The following is a 16,359-nucleotide window of genomic DNA, read 5'->3' on the forward strand; positions in this document are numbered from 1 at the left end:
CGATAAGTTTGGAGTAGATTCCAGTGAAAGTATTGATCTCGCTGATTCAAAACTATTCATTAATTAAACCTAAGATAAAAATTAATTATAGGATTTTATAATTATATATCTATGATATAATTATGTCATGATAACATCTAAATTCTAGAAAACATATATCGATACATTTTGGGGCGATAATCCGTGTCTAGACCCAGCTTGACCTCGCGGAATGAGTGTGCTCTTTCCCGAGGGCACCCTCCATTCGCATCATCTGCACTTGGAAGTGCACACGTGGGGCTTCAACCCGGGGAAACCAGGGAGAGGAGAAGATTACCGACGGTGGGCAGGTGCAAAGACTGCAAAGGTGCCAAAACGAACGGACCTCCCGGCACGATTTCTCGGACAGGCCGGCCGTTCTCGTGCGCGCGCCAGCTCGAAGACGGAGCATAGAGTGCGACACCGTGTCGCGCGGCGTGTTGTCGCGTGTTTGCCACATCACCACCGAGCCCAAGCGAATTTCGAAGCGTGTCCCTCGCTCGCGGTGTGTAGATCGCGCTCGCGCCGATCGGCAGCCACCTCGTCAGAGCCGCGACATACGTGGAAAGGAAGGACGTGACCGCGTGAGGGCCGTGGGCCGCCGCCTGTCTCTCTCTTCGCACCGCGTTCACCAGGCAACATGACGACTCGTCACCACTGAGCCCGCAGCCCGCCTCGCGTGAGAGACTCACTCCTTTTTCCCCCCGCGACGCGCGGCCACGAGGAGCGACAAATCGCGGAGTCACGAGCGCAGCTGCTATACCGAACCCTCGACCCCTCGAGAGCGCACCGATTTTCCCGTCCGAGGGCTGTCGTGCGGCATCATGAGCGCACCCCAGGCACCAGTGAAACTGCGGAACGGGGTGGTGAAGCAGGTGAGAAGATCCCGATCTCTCGCACGGCGATACATTCGTCGCTATTTTGCGCCGCGTCGACACGAGGTTGATCCCCTGCCCGCCCGCCCAGCTGGCAGGAACTACACCGTGGAACATATGGCTGCGGCCTGGAGCATCGTCGCCGCAGCGGCCGGCCACGTGCTTCCCAGCATCCTTTAGATATTTGCCGCATTAATGAGAATGTCCTTACTGCCCTCTCGCCTTTTAATTTGTCCCTCGTTGCGCGACGAAAGTTCTATGAAAGATATCAGCAATTGCATAATTGATATTCCAATATGAGATATGATACAATGCCGGATACTTTAAGTTTACTCACGCTGTAAAATTTTAATCCTAAAGGTGACGTCGGGAGATACCGTTGTCATCCGCGGACAACCTATGGGCGGTCCTCCACCTGAAGTAACAATCACTCTATGCAACGTTACTGCTCCAAAATTGGAACGTTGGAAAGGAAGGTACATAGAATTGCATATTCATGTTAATACGAAACTGTTGCTTAAGATTTTTTTCGTAATTTATAATTTTTGAAGTGAGAACGGATTTATACAAGTTTTATAAGCAATAATTTAATTACAAAGTCGAATAACAATTTACGCACTTGTAGCATGGATGAGAGCAAAGATGAACCGTACGCTTGGGAAGCAAGGGAGTTCCTACGGCGAAAGTTGATTGGTCAAGACGTCACTTTTGCGACGGAAAAGTCTGTCAATACTGCCAGAACGTATGGAACCGTCTGGTTAGGAAAAGGTATTTGTCGTTCGCGGACAGCGCCGTGTGTTCTGCTAGAATCTGAAAACTGAATTCTCATATTTAATTGCGATTATCATGCAGACAGGAATGGCGAGAACGTGATCGAAACTTTGGTGTCTGAGGGTCTGGTGAACGTTAAGAAGGATAATCGCAATCCAACGGTCGAGCAGCAACGATTGATCGAACTGGAGAACATCGCAAAAGTCGCGAAGAAAGGGAAATGGTCGGATTCGCCGGCCTCCGAGCACATAAGGGACGTCAAATGGACTGTCGACGATCCCCGAAAGTTGGTTGAGAAATTCGGCAAGAAACCGATCAAGGCGGTGATCGAGTTTGTCTTCGACGGCTCCACCGTGAAGGCTTTCCTCTTACCTGATTTCTACAATATAACGCTGATGATCTCGGGCGTTCGCTGTCCTGGCTGGCCGAATGGACGTCGCGAGAATTCCATCGGCGATCCTTATGCGGATGAGGCTAGATATTTCGTGGAATCGCGACTCTTACATAGGGACGTCGAAATAGTGTTGGAGTCGGTCAACAATAATAACTTCATTGGCAGCATTATTCACCCTAAGGGTAAGTTCGTGGCGCGTTAAACGTTTGGCAATCGAGTGTTTATATACGCTAAATTATGTATAATGAACGTTCGAAATAATTGAATTTAATTATGTTCAATATTTTTCTCGTTTGCATTAGGAAACATCGCCGAAATTCTGCTGAGCGAGGGTTTCGCGAAATGCCAGGATTGGTCGATCAGCAACAGTAGAGCCGGCGCGGAGAAGCTGTACCTCGCCGAGAAAGTGGCGAAGGAGGCGCGTTTGCGCCTGTGGAAAGACTACAAACCGTCCGGACCGCAGATCGAATTTACCGGCACTGTCGTGGAAATTGTCAACGCGGACGCGCTCATTATCCGAACGCAGAACGGGGAGAACAAGAAAGTATTTCTGAGCAGTATTCGACCGCCTACCCGTGAGAAGAAAAATATCGAGGACAGCAACAATACGTCTCGAAAAGATTTCAGACCTCTCTACGATATACCGTGGATGCTGGAGGCGCGAGAATTTTTGCGCGAGAAATTCATCAGGAAGAACGTAAAAGTGGTGGTCGATTATACGCAGCCGGCTAGGGATAATTTTCCGGAGAAGCTATGCTGCACCGTGACTTGCGGCAAAACGTAAGTGTAAATCGATCTCTATAACGTCTGTTCGCTTTTCAATAATTTGTACTAAGAATTATCAATGTTTGATAATATTTTATCTTATCATGTCTACAGAAACATCGCAGAGGCACTAGTCGGCCGAGGTCTTGCGCGAGTGATCAAGTACAGGCAGAACGATGATCAGCGTTCCTCTCATTACAATCTCTTGCAAGTGGCTGAGAGCAAAGCGGAAAAATCGCAGCACGGGCTGCACGCGAAGAAAGACATTCCAGTTCACAGAATAGTGGATCTCTCGAACGATCCGTCGAAGGCAAAAGCGTTCTTGACGTCGCTCAAACGAGCGCAGGGAATCAGAGCGGTCGTCGAGTTCGTGACGAGCGGCTCGCGACTGAAACTCTACCTTCCCAAGGAAGATTACGTTATCACGTTCGTGCTGGCTGGAATAAGAACTCCGCGTTGTCAGAGAACATTGCCCGGCGGTGGAGTGGTGAAAGCCGACGAATACGGCGAGAAAGCTCTCGCCTTCACTAAGGAGCACTGTTTCCAACGAGACGTGGAGATCAAGATCGAGAATACAGAGACGAAATTGAGCGGTTTCATTGGCTGGTTGACAGTAAACGATGTCAATATGTCTGTCGCTCTGGTCGAAGAAGGTCTGGCTGAGGTTGTGAATTTCCCGGACTCTGGAGAACTCACGAGAACTCTTAAAGCCGCGGAGGAACGTGCAAAAACAAAAAAGATAAATGTAAGTAAATGTGCTTAATTACTGAATAATTTAATTTATTAAAGAAACTTATAAATATATATATATATATATGACTTACGTTGTAGATCTGGAAGAATCGCGTGGAAGTACCAGTAGAGACCGACAAGATCGTGGACGAGAAGGAAGGGCAGGAGCGGAAGATCGATTACCAAAAGGTTGTGATTTCCGCAGTTACCGACGATCTTCATTACTACGCCCAGTTCGTCGATCAGGGCACCTTGTTGGAGAACATGCTTCTGCAATTACGCCAGGAGTTGGCTGCCAATCCGCCGCTTCCTGGCGCCTACAAGCCGACCAGGGGGGATCTGGCGGTCGCGAAATTCAGCGGTGACGATCAGTGGTATCGCGTGAAGACAGAGAAGGTTTCCGGTACCAATGTCAGTGTGTTCTACATCGATTACGGCAACAGGGAGACCCTTAACGTTACGCGAGTCGCCGATCTGCCCGCGCGTTTCGCGACCGATAAGCCGTACGCCCACGAATACGCGCTTGCGTGCGTGACCCTTCCGAGCGACGTAAGTGACAACTCATTTTCTCTGAAAATAAATAAACGAAAAGACATCTCAAAGCAAACGTTTGTTGATATTTTTGCAGACGGATGACAAGAGAGCGGCGGTCGACGCATTTAAGGAAGAAGTATTGGATAAAATTCTGCTCTTAAATGTCGAATACAAATTAAGCAATAACGTAACTGCCGCAACGCTGGTGCATCCCAGTACAAACGAAGATATCGGAAAGGGTCTCATTTTCGACGGATTCTTGCATGTTCAAAAGCATCGAGACAGGAGACTTACTAAATTGGTTAGTCTCTACTGTAATCATCTCCCGCGATCAAATTTCTTCTATTTTATTGAAACGTGGATTCTCAAACTCATTTTTATCACCATTACCACTGTCATCTTATACTTCTTCGCTCACAACCTTTAATTTTCCAATTAACCTTTTGTAAAACCGAGGCATATAGGATGAAGGTTGAATCCAATAGGTTGACCTCCATCTGCCGAATCGATCGTTTTCACGCGAAGTCACACATCATTCCTGCAATAAAGTTTGTTATATTTATCATGCGTGTGTTAATTATTTGCAGCTCGAGGAATACAAGAAAGCCGAGGAGGACGCAAAGCACAATCATCGCAATATCTGGATGTACGGGGATGTAAGGCCGGAAGACGATGACAAGGAATTCGGGTTGTAATTCGTATAAATGCTCAATAATGTGGGATAAGCATTATCAATCTGGGGGAAAAGAAAAGACAGATCGTGTTATAAAAAAAATCACGTAATAAGCAACAAAATATGCGATTCTATGTATGCTACATAGGTAAAAAATAACAATGACGAATGTCGATATGAGAGTTACATGTCTCAATGCAATTATATATCTCAATATATAAAAAGATAATTGTACATAACGATTTTAATAATTTCTATAATGCAGTGAACAAAGTGCGCATGCAGATTAGTCCTTGAACGGGACTATGCAGCGATTGGCATCACATGTATTCTCATCGACATGAGCATTCGTTATTGATTCGGTGCCACAAATACAAATTGTTTGAAAACCTGATGTTTTCAATCCGGTACGAAATCTTCAATGTGCAATTCAACACGTTAGATACATTCAATCATGTTAGATACATTAATTGCTATTCCTATGCATAAACAGTAATCATGTTTGACTCATGTACGCGTTAGTCTTTTCAAGTTTTTATATGCAAGGATTGATCATGTAGCCGTAGAATTTATAACCGCAGATTTAATCTGACGCTGTTAAACCGCGATACGGAAAATTCATATCAACAGAATAGTATTTTTAATTAAAACGATATTGGCTCATTTGAAAAATACATTTTTCAACTTTTTAAAGTGGCACGTATGTGCGCGCGCACGTGCACGAATTCATCATAATATAAATGGGGGATATATGGAGTAATAATAATGTGAAGGAAGATACTGTGAAATTTATACTGTCTTTCTTGCCAGCTCTTTCCGGATAAATTTCACGTTATTCATGTACGTTATATGCATAAACGAGTTTGATATTAATGTACTTACAACAAATTATTTATGCACAGTTGTCCTACAAATCAGTCCTACAAATTGCAGTACAACAAATTAAAATTTAAATGTTCAAAATATATTTACGATAAACAAATTTTATCTACTGTGTGTTCGGGAGAAGTAACTCGCACTTTTCTGTGGTACAAAGAATAGAGGTAGATTCTATGTACTACAGAAACAAGCTTTTATGTTTAATTTTTATCAGAATTATTATGCATATATACTATATTATAGTGTACTTTTAATTTATATCACCTTTAACCACGCTGGGAATAATTTTCTAATTTTATTTTTTAGACACTTTGTGATGATCAACTTTTATTTGTGATATTCTATTCGCGTTATCACGTTATCGCGTTATCACGTTATCATTGACTTTACTTTGTAAATAAAATCCTGTTGGATGTTTGATATACCGTACACACTGTAGGATCAGAAAAAGGAAAAGAAAGGCTTGTTTAAATTATGTTAAGAGTATTACGATTCTTTTAAAGATCCACAAGATATACAGGACTTTCTGTTATTGATATACTTGACTCCTTTACATTACTGTTATACGTAGCGATAATACTTTATATTTCGAATATTTTTCTCTTTCTGCAATAAAATAGAATATATTGAATAAACACAGAGAGAGTATCGTAACTATGTTGTAGAAATGTCCGAAGCAATGATCAAGAATAAATGCAAGAGGAATGTTGTCCAATATGTTAAACTAAAATTTGTCGCACCTTGCGTCGCTGTTTCAACAATGAAGATATGTTTTGAAAATTCAGTGCACGTTTCTTGTGAATCTTTACCTTAAATTAACATCCATTTCTCCCTAAGTTGCGATCAGTGTTTCGTCGTTGATACTTAATGAATAGTTTTCAATACCAGGAGGTGAGGTGAATGTTCATTATATTGAGGTGTTATTTCAATTAAATAAATTGAGTATTTTATTATAAAGTAAAAAATCATTTTAGTATAAAAAAATTTTTAAATATATTATTTGAATTGTCATCCTTAGAAAACTATAGGTTCAATCAGCTATATTTACTATATGTTTAATCACATTTCCGTCCCAAGAACACGAGTATAAATCGTCTTTACACCATGCGAGTCCTCGTACAAAATCGTAATGTCTATTAGCTTCGAATAGTTGCAGCATTTCTCTATGGGCATCAAATATTTTTACCGATGTGCTATCGGAGCAGCACGCTAATTGTTCTTTCCTAGAAAATAGATAAGTTATCGTAAATTTATTATCGTCAAGAGTATACTGTGTAAGCAATATCTTGTATGAACTGGTACAATCAAGTAAATTGATATTTCCATAAATTCTCACCTTTCTGGATTTGGATTGAACAACAACTTATGTACGCTTCTGTCACATTCGACTGACTCGTACAATGGAGTTTCCGTTTGTCTGATGTCAATTAATACAATGCTACCATCATTTGTACCTATTGCTATGAGATGATCCAAATTAGCATTCCAAGATACCGCCGACAAGGAACAATTCTTCTTCTTGAAGATACCTTAAAAAAAAAAAGAAGAAAATATTGAAAAAACGTAACAAATTTGGAACAAGGATATAAGATAAAATGTAAAAAAAAACTGTAAATAAACTTACAATTCGCCGGTTTGGCTCGTCTAATGTCCCATAGTAACGATTCACTATCGAAAGATACGGATACAAATGTAGAATTGCACGTGGGCTTTACGTCTGTACCAGTGATGATATCTGTATGCGCAAAGCTGTAGGAGTAACTAGCGATCAAGTCCTCCGCGTCCCAGACTTTTAAGCTGTAACAAGCACAAGATTAATAATCTCTTCGCCCTGGCCCACAACGTCGTACGTTTTAGAATCATCTCACCAACAATCCATTCCTCCCGTGACGATGTTTCTTCGATTGGAAAACACGGACACCGTCAGGACGCTGCTGTCGTGCTGGCAGGCATATTCAAGATTCTGAAACTGGGTCTCCTCGTCCGTCTCGTCTATCTGATAGATCTGCACAGCTCCGCTGTCCTCCACGCTGACAAATTTTCTCTTACTCAGGTAAACGGCGTCCACGATGCCGCTGTCCATTCGCTGGGTCGTGGCTGCGGCACGCTTCCGCGAAAAATCCGAGATATCCTTGTAATACCAGATGGTGCCGTTCCAGTAGAGGTCGACCATGTTGGTGCCTCCGAGAAGAGCATTGTGTTCTGCAACAGAGATCGGTCACGTACGTTAGTCACACAATGGAAACGAGGGAGCCGAGCCGCGGAGCCACGTTCTTTACCGTCGTAAATCGAGAGAAACTGCAGCTGCTTGGTGTCGACGGGCGATCGATTTTCTACGAACATCATATTCCTGAAAACATCCCCGTTTAAATTGGGCATGACTGGAGCGTCCATCGCGAACTGGCCCGCTTGTCAGATTACAAGGATAACAACGGCAAAAAGGATCAGTTCTGCGACGATTTCCTTCGCTCCACCACGCTTCACGTGTCGGAGCACTCGGAGCATCGATTCTCTGAGAGCGGCCGGCGAGGTTAGGGACGCGCGTACCGGGCGCGCAACGCGCAACAGTTCCGTTCTGCGCGTGCTCGTTAGAATTTTTTTTACACGCATTTTCCCCGGCCTCGCTTTGGAGCGAGAAAGAAGGAGGGAAAAAAGACAGATGATCGAAAGAGATAAGAGATAAATAAATACAAGGTTTGTTTCCAATGGTTGAACTTTCTACACTTATCAGGGTGCAGAAGGTGTCGGCGGAAAGCGACGAGCGCAGGTGCAGGGTGCAGGTGGAAAAACGAACGCACCGCGTTACCGGCCGCGCGGCCGGCGCAGCGGCGGCGTGACGTAACGCAGCTCCTCCGCTCCTCTACACCTCGCGCACAGTTTTCCCCGTCGCGGCGCATGCGCGTCGTCGGCCAGCCGCGATGCGAATCGGAATCAGTCCAACGGAATCTCGGTGAGGACACGGCCACACGGCACGGGACGGAACGACACGACGTTGTACACGGCCGACGCGGGGATACGCGACGAGCTAGAGCACCAGGCGACTTGTCAATACGCGGGGCCCAACGCGTCGTCGACCACCCGTTGGCGCTTCAGCAGACGGCGGAGGCGGCGGAGGCGGAGGAGGAGGAGGCGGAGGCGGCGGTGAAGAAGAAGAAGAAGAAGCGGCGGAGACGGAGGTGGTGGTGGACAGCAACAAAGCCGTGACTCGTTCGTCGGGAAGTCCGTCTTGGCTCGCCAGGCAGGATGTCGTCGAAGCCCGCCGAAAAGCCCGAGCAGGTTTTACTTATCGAGCCGCAGAACGAGCTGCGATTCAGGGGTACGCTGAAACCGAGATTTCAAGGAGTCGTCCTCCACCCGCGCGCTCGTGTATACGCACATCCTTTTATTAGTTTCAACCACGTTCCTCTCCTCGTCGCGAGACGCGCGAGCGAGGCGAGCGAACGCGTCGCTCGTCGCCCGTCGCATCTTTCGCGACGAGGAGCTCGGCACGTCGGAACCTACGTCGGAGCTACGTCGTCAAGATGACGTAAGGCCGCGACTCGTCTTGCTCGCTCGCTCGCTCGCCGCGGTGGCCACGGCGGACGCTGCGTAATCGTCGCGTCGCGTGGCGTAGCGTCACGTCGGTCGCGTCGTGCCGTACGCAGCGAGGAGAGCGAGCTCCGAGCCTCGAGCCCCGAGGTCGCGGCCGTGCGCCTTGACGAGCGTGTGCGACGTCGCTAACCCCGCACCTAACCCCATCCGTCCCGTCCGTATGTCAATCCGCTGTCATCCGCCGCGAGGGCCGAGCGAGACACATAGATCCGTCCCGATCTCCGTTCGCGTCTCGACGAGGAGGAGGAATCCTCCGTCGGGGAACTCGCCCTCGTCGGGACGAGAGAGAATCGAAAGCGAGCAGGTGACGAGAGACGGTCGAGCGGGCCGATGGCTCTCGCGCCCTCTCTGGCCGCTCTCGCCGTTCCCGAGAGCCGTTTTTTTCCCCTTCGACACGACGGAAAAGCGAGCGAGATCGGTCGATCGTTTCCCGTACCCGGTCTTTTAGCGAGAACGCGATCGGGGTGGCCATCGATCGCTCCGCGCGACGGTCCGCCGTTGCCTTCGGTTGCCCACCGATCGCTAATCGCCGATACGAGGAAAAGTCATTTATTGAATTTATATACCGCTGCTCCACTTAGCCGCCGCTATACGCGCTACGCGCCAGTAATCCATAAGAGCCTCGTTTATTTATGCGACAGGAGGCCGGCGGTAGATCGCCAATTCCGAGTAACGCCGCGCGAATTTTTTACGATCCTTTCTCGCTTTTCCTCTCTCTACCTCTCCCTCTCCCTCTCTCGCGGAATCGAAGGCCCGGCTCCTCGGATTTCCTTCGTTGAAACTTGGGAGGGGGAACGTTGAACTCTGGTCTCTCCCCCGCGTGTCCACCTACACGCGCATCGTCCCCCGGCGTTCCTTACGGAATTTCACGGAGTAATGGAACGAATACTTTGCAGATTTGCCAACTCGCGGCACGTCCACGCGGGCGCGTGGAGTCTCATTTAACGCCTCGAACGTGGCGATCGCCGCGGCCGCGTCTGTTTATACACGCTCATTAGACGCTCGCCGCGCACGTTCTTGCCGATTGTCGCGAAAATGAGGCTCATTAATTATGCTGAAATCGAGTAACGTCCTTCGACTATGACCGGTGTCGCGTGCGTGTCGTGTACGTATTGCCAGAGAGAGGGAGAGAGACAAACACTCGAGCGCCGATTTAACGACGGACGATCCGCGAGCTCGACGTTTTCGTTATCGGGATTGAGAACACTCGAAATCCAAAAACAATCCGTAATCGTGCCCCCAGCTGATTATATTCTTCCTACTCCTCCCTCACATTATTCCATATATTTTTCCTGCTATCTATATGTAACAAATTTGCATTGTGTTTATATCTTGTACTTTATGACGTGACAGCAATAATTCCGCTATAATACGGAATGTAATTATAATTAGCGACGGTTGATTGCTATAGTTAATTAGTGTGCGAATTTATTTGTCGTTTTACATATTTCTCTCGCGAGAGGAGTTTGAACGTTATCTAATAAAACGATGACTAATAACTGAATGACTAGCAATTAAAGGATGATTGATGATCTGATCTTCTTTTAAGAAACGTGAATCTAGTAGTTTTACTTCGTGCGACAATCTTCTTAGAATATAAGAAGAAAGGTTTTATTAATTTATATAGTAACTGATTATTAGTAGCTCGTGAAAAAGTATAACATTGTGTCAAATAGCTTGCATATTCACTGGTTAATATTCGTTCCCGTATTAATATTCATATTCCTTGTACTTTGTATCTGTATTCTTCCAGAATGCTCTTTGTTTTTTTACTATTTGTTCTTGATCCTCGCGATCTCTATTTTATTAATAATTGTAAAAAGAAATAAATGTAAACGCTTGCTCGACACTAAATTCGCGCGCGTGAATAATCATTTTATCATTGTACATTGTTGCAAGTGATTTATTTTATCGTTTACTTTTGTTGCAGGCCCTTTTACAGGAGGCCCAGTCACATCATATATAAAATTAATTAATCCAACGAATAAGAAGGTATATTTTAAGATAAAGACTACTGCCCCAAAGAGATATTGTGTACGTCCAAATTCTGGAGTTCTCAAGCCAAAGGATGTCACTGAAATAGCAGGTTGGTCTACAATGTCTCTACATCATGGAAATTAAATTTATAAATTTTATTTTTAACAGTTATTGAAATTCTATAATTCTCGTAGATGATATTATTATTTATATTCGTAAAATTTAGGAAAGATCTGTTCTTTTATAGTTGAATGTCGTTTTATTACAGTATGCTTACAACCGTATGATTTTGATCCGTCGGAGAAAAATAAACACAAATTTATGGTGCAAACTGTGGTAGCACCGGATGATGATGACGACGAATATCCAGTTGATGTGGTAAGAGAGTGTGACACTATATTGAAATTAATATTAATATATATCACTAAGTCAAATGCTTATTATTTCAATTGTTCTCTTCAATTTTAAAATTAAATAATGATTAATTATGAACATTGTTTTTTTTTTCAGTGGAAGGACATAAATCCAGATCAATTAATGGACTCTAAACTGAAGTGCGTCTTTGAAAATCCCGTAACTAGTACCACTACTAGTACGGCTAAAACGACTGCAACTTCCACAACAGCTAAGGCAGACTCTAATGCGACTAATGGAAAGAACAAACCTGTTGGCGATTCGGTCAAATCGTCGCCTAAGGTAAGTGTATTAAGTGTATTGTTGTAGATCGACAATAATCATTTGTTACATTTCCAAACAATGTGATTCTCCTCAGGTTCTTGGTGAAGCAGAAGAGAAACTATTAAAAGCTGCGCAAGAGGTTAATCAGCTTAGGGTAGAGGAAAGCACGCTTAGGCAGGAAAATCTTCAACTTAGGGTGAGTATTAGTATATCAACTGTTGTATTTAGACTTTTTACGATAGTTATATTATTGCATTTTGAATTTGTATTAGCTAAATTTAAAAGGTACTAATTTGACGATCTTGTCATTTCATATATTCTACGAATGACTTGATACAAATAATTGGCATTAAATTTAATTTAAAAAACATTACAAATTCAAAAGTTGCGAGAAATCTATCAATAACACGAACGTATATATTTGCCTGCAGGAAGATTTAATGAAGTGGCGAAACGCGGCACTGGGCAATGATGGTAACCTTGCAGCAGCCAGAGGACTAACCTCGCAGAGCAATAGCCAGTTATCTCCGACATCAACTAGTATTCTCATCGCCGTTGCCATGGTTATAGTCGGCTACTTGCTGGGAAAACTAATCTGAACAGCCTTTATCTTACTGTATACCTCAGTGTACCCCCCACCGCCCCCAAGTTTTTTTAGCCTGTCTTCTGCCGTCATATGCCATCGTTCGCGCGCAGACACACAGACTCCAAACGTTGCGTTACTCGAATGTTCATAATAAATGCTATAAACACGAACGGTAGTGGTCTACATTAATAGAATTGCTCGTTACGGGTGTGTGCTTAATCTGATAAGATGCTTGGTTTAAAATTTATTTTATTTTATTTATTTCTCGTCTTTTCTAAGAATATGAATTTAATTAGAAGATGCTAAGTAACGCTCCGGTTTATGTTTCTCATGTTACATTCTCATTTTTGTGCTTGTAAAGGGATTTTCGCTGTATAACTCGCGCCCTGTCCTGAAATAGCGTTGGACAAAATGTATCCGCGAATAACGAGTAATAATTTCATGTTTATAAATACATATTTAAAGTAATTATTCGTCATTCGCATTGCTCAACGCCTTTGAAATCTTGTTCGCTACTGGAAATATAAGTTACCAATTACTGATTGTTATCGCACTCTTTCTCGAAATATCTTTATACACCACTTATTCGCAATAGGCCGAACCGTACTGATGCAAAAGATCACACACGAACGAGTGAGGGTGCTATTACTGTCATATAGCATTTTTCTCTACGTAATATAACTCTTACGTCACATAAATAATATTGTACAATCGGAGGCAGAAATAGTGTCCAGTTGCTGGTGTACCGTATGAGAACGGCTGTTGCCCACGTTCGCTCGATTTGCGCTGCTTCGGTGCATCCGCGCCGGGCGCCGTTCTCGTTCCCCATTGTACATATTGTGTCCATTTGAAAAAAATATATAATACACATAGTCGGGGTCGGAGGGGAAGAAGGGGGGTTAGAGGCGGGGCTGGCTGATGAGTAGTGGTATATGATCCAACAATTGGTTGTGCTGGTAGTTGTATTCCGCCAGCGTTGGTATATTAAGTGAAAAAGATAAAGAGAGAGAGAGAAAGAGAGAAAGCGAAGGAAGAGTTATATAAGATGCATTGAACTTACTTGACGCTTCAGTGTACTTTTTATTTCTTTATGTTTGTCTTACGAAAATAACGAATAAAAATATGTCTCGGATATCACAAATACCGAAGGGTTTTGAATTATGCACCTCTCTGCTGAATTGTAACGCGATAATTATATACATGGGCATGATGGTTGTCGAGGAGTCCGAAACGAACGAATCGCTCGATCGAGTTTCACGAGCTGACGGGCTGACCGCAGGTTGTCACATTAAAGTACTATTGTTGAGCACGTAATACTTATCTCACACAGATATAGAGATATTTATGTAACTGTGCCTTAGGACACTAGAGGCAATATAGCGTAAACACGATTTCAACCTTACTGGCTTCCTCCGTCGCTCCGAGTTTTTTTACACCGACCCACTCGGCTATCTTTTTAGCGAGCTACGAATTCCCGTGTGTCTCGCGGCTTTGTAATATACGATAAGAAGGATGTAAAGAATACGTTTTGCCGTTGAATTAGACACGTACTGTATAAATGCATTTTTGCCACGCGCGACGACGCGTTTATTTTATTTCGGTGTGAAACTTCCATCGCTGTATGTACGAGTTTCTGATTCGGAGGGCGGTATTCGGACTTCTCTTCAATAGCGTTATTTTCCGAGACATTTCTGTAAAACGGTTCGGTTTCGGCACGCGAGAAGGACTCAGCGGCTCCTACAGCGAGAAAACAGCGATCTTAGATCTTGAATCGTGTAAAGTCGAGCTCTATCTATCTCTCCCTACATATATATTTTACATGTATACCCCGTGTATTAATTATGGAGTTCGTTACGTCGAACCTGATCTGTGTCGCGTCTTTGTAAAACAGAATATATATGTGCATATATACATATATACCATATATATGTATATGTATATATACATATATATGTATATATATGTATGTTATGTATATGCATGTATGTATATTCGTGCCTAAAAGAGGGCAAATGCACGTTTTTCATCTCGTGCGTTTTAACTGCACCAGAGATACTTTCCATATTCCGTAGAAAAAAAGAAGAAGCGACGCAATTAGTATGCACAATGCAGAAACATCCCTTAGATACTACTACGTTAGTGAGATTTTATTACAGATATACCAAGAATTTGTTGTATATGATCTATATGCGATTGTTATACGTATAATTATATATATATCATTACCGAGTTTTTGCGGTTTTGCTTCATGCGTGACCACGTCGTCACGTGCGATTAATCTATTAACAGCGATTTCGTTAACACTCGTGTTTGAATAAAAGTATTCTATTAAAGAATGTACCATGCAGACTTCTGATGTTTCGATACCATGGCACAGCGAATAATTGTATGTGCGTTCGCATAATCCCTCCGATCACGTGTCGACGGAATTGACGACTTCCAATCTAAAACCTGAATCTAAATTCATAAATTATTATCGTTAACATTTTATTTTACATTTTTTTATTTTACATTTTTTTATTTTACACTTCTTTCATTCACCAGGAAGTTAAATATAGAAAAGTTGCAGAATCGCAGTGCAATATCATGTTTCACGATTCTCGAGAATACGGTCTTGTGTGCTCGAGAATAAGAAAGTATGACGCACATTCGCGGCGGAGAACGTGCCGTTTCGATAATATTTCGCAGACATATGATACAATTACGAATAGAATTAATTATAAGTCATCTTTCGTGCTTTCCATATTCCATATATTAAATTCCAAACATTATTCCATATATTTGTGTATAATAATATTCTATGACTCATACCGACCATCTGAATAATAGCTTGAATCCGAAGTGCTTGATTAAAATAGATTAACATTAGATCAGAAATATTGATTCCTGGACATCAAGTTATTCAGTTGGATATTAGTTTTAATAGCATTAACATTAACAGTTAAGTTTCATAATTAATTATTTCTTCGGGCGGGATTAAACGTCAGTGGACTGAACGGAGAAAAAGACGTTTCGTGGATAACAGGGTAAAACGCCGGGAGATCGTGACGAGACGATTCGAGCAAGCACCCTCGTGACGCGAGACAGTTTCCGAAAGGGGTAGCATCCCTGGAAAGAGAGCGCGTAGGGTAGATCCAAAGTGGAGTAGGTCAACTCATAACCAGACCGCAATCTACGTATGTCTCCCTACGCGTCTATATTTTCGGTCACGTCGGAAGGTCGTGTCCACTGTCCACCCATTGCGGTAAGAACGTCAAAGCATAAGACCTCTAAATGTCGGAGAGAGAGAGACGCAGGGGTGAGTGCGGCTTTTTTATACCCGTTTTCCGTTCGATATTTACGTCATCGGTATAAGATCAAATCTTCCGCTTTATATGAAAAGCTTCGCATCCTCGTCCTCGTTAGGCCGTAGGCTGTTGCTCGCGTTCCATCAGAGATTTTTGGTAATAGCATGCCCCGGGATAAGTCGATCACGTTAAATATAGCGGGCACATAGAGGGAAACGAGGTTTAGATAAGGATCGCGCCATGCCAACTTGTGATTTAGTGCCGAACGTGGGGCTTTGGCCCCTTTACCATGTTACTAGCGGAGAGATTAGAGACTTTTTGCGGTAGCGTTTCTTGGATACGGTAAATATTAACGTCTGCGTTGAGTCTCGTATACGGCGAGAGCCACGAGAGACCACTTGAACGCCGAGCTTCACCGACTTTTAGCTGCAGAGCATCGTGAAAGAAAACAGCAATCTCAATGAGTTTTAGAAATCGCCAAGTTTCCGCGGGAGTATCTAAGTAATCCTATCGTGGGGTTTCGTGGCTAATCGTCAGTAGCCGGATATATACTAGGAGCGTTCACCGTACAAATCGAAGGGCACGCAGGGCTCCCCTTG

The 16,359-nt window shown here is 43.6% G+C and overlaps 3 protein-coding genes across 4 annotated transcripts; 2 read left to right on the forward strand and 1 right to left on the reverse strand.

The window, feature by feature from the left end:
* Positions 1–333: 333 nt before the first annotated feature.
* On the forward strand, positions 334–6,425 carry Tudor-sn (staphylococcal nuclease domain-containing protein 1). Its single transcript, XM_071791367.1, has 9 exons — positions 334–893; positions 1,254–1,369; positions 1,519–1,661; positions 1,746–2,240; positions 2,361–2,838; positions 2,938–3,568; positions 3,655–4,104; positions 4,184–4,390; positions 4,677–6,425. Exons 1-9 carry the CDS (start codon positions 843–845, stop codon positions 4,782–4,784), a joined length of 2,679 nt encoding a protein of 892 aa, XP_071647468.1. The 5' UTR covers positions 334–842; the 3' UTR covers positions 4,785–6,425.
* Positions 6,426–6,561: 136 nt separating this feature from the next.
* LOC139820833 (methylosome protein WDR77) lies at positions 6,562–8,332 on the reverse strand. Its single transcript, XM_071791391.1, has 5 exons — positions 7,921–8,332; positions 7,510–7,843; positions 7,266–7,438; positions 6,978–7,170; positions 6,562–6,864 (listed from the first exon to the last, which is right to left on the reverse strand). Exons 1-5 carry the CDS (start codon positions 8,033–8,035, stop codon positions 6,672–6,674), a joined length of 1,008 nt encoding a protein of 335 aa, XP_071647492.1. The 5' UTR covers positions 8,036–8,332; the 3' UTR covers positions 6,562–6,671.
* A 441-nt stretch (positions 8,333–8,773) lies between these two features.
* Vap33 (VAMP-associated protein 33kDa) lies at positions 8,774–14,809 on the forward strand. 2 transcript variants are annotated; one of them, XM_071791397.1, is made up of 6 exons: positions 8,774–8,957; positions 11,163–11,318; positions 11,478–11,587; positions 11,720–11,905; positions 11,982–12,083; positions 12,319–14,809. In XM_071791397.1, the coding sequence occupies exons 1-6, from the start codon at positions 8,885–8,887 to the stop codon at positions 12,484–12,486; spliced, it is 795 nt and encodes a 264-aa protein (XP_071647498.1). In that variant the 5' UTR covers positions 8,774–8,884; the 3' UTR covers positions 12,487–14,809. The 2 variants fall into 2 exon arrangements, with proteins under 2 accessions (XP_071647498.1, XP_071647499.1); XM_071791398.1 differs by lacking the exon at positions 8,774–8,957 and adding an exon at positions 10,189–10,337.
* The last annotated feature ends 1,550 nt before the right edge of the window (positions 14,810–16,359 follow it).

The sequence above is a fragment of the Temnothorax longispinosus genome, chromosome 10 (assembly GCF_030848805.1).
Source record: "Temnothorax longispinosus isolate EJ_2023e chromosome 10, Tlon_JGU_v1, whole genome shotgun sequence".
Lineage (NCBI taxonomy): Eukaryota > Metazoa > Arthropoda > Insecta > Hymenoptera > Formicidae > Temnothorax > Temnothorax longispinosus.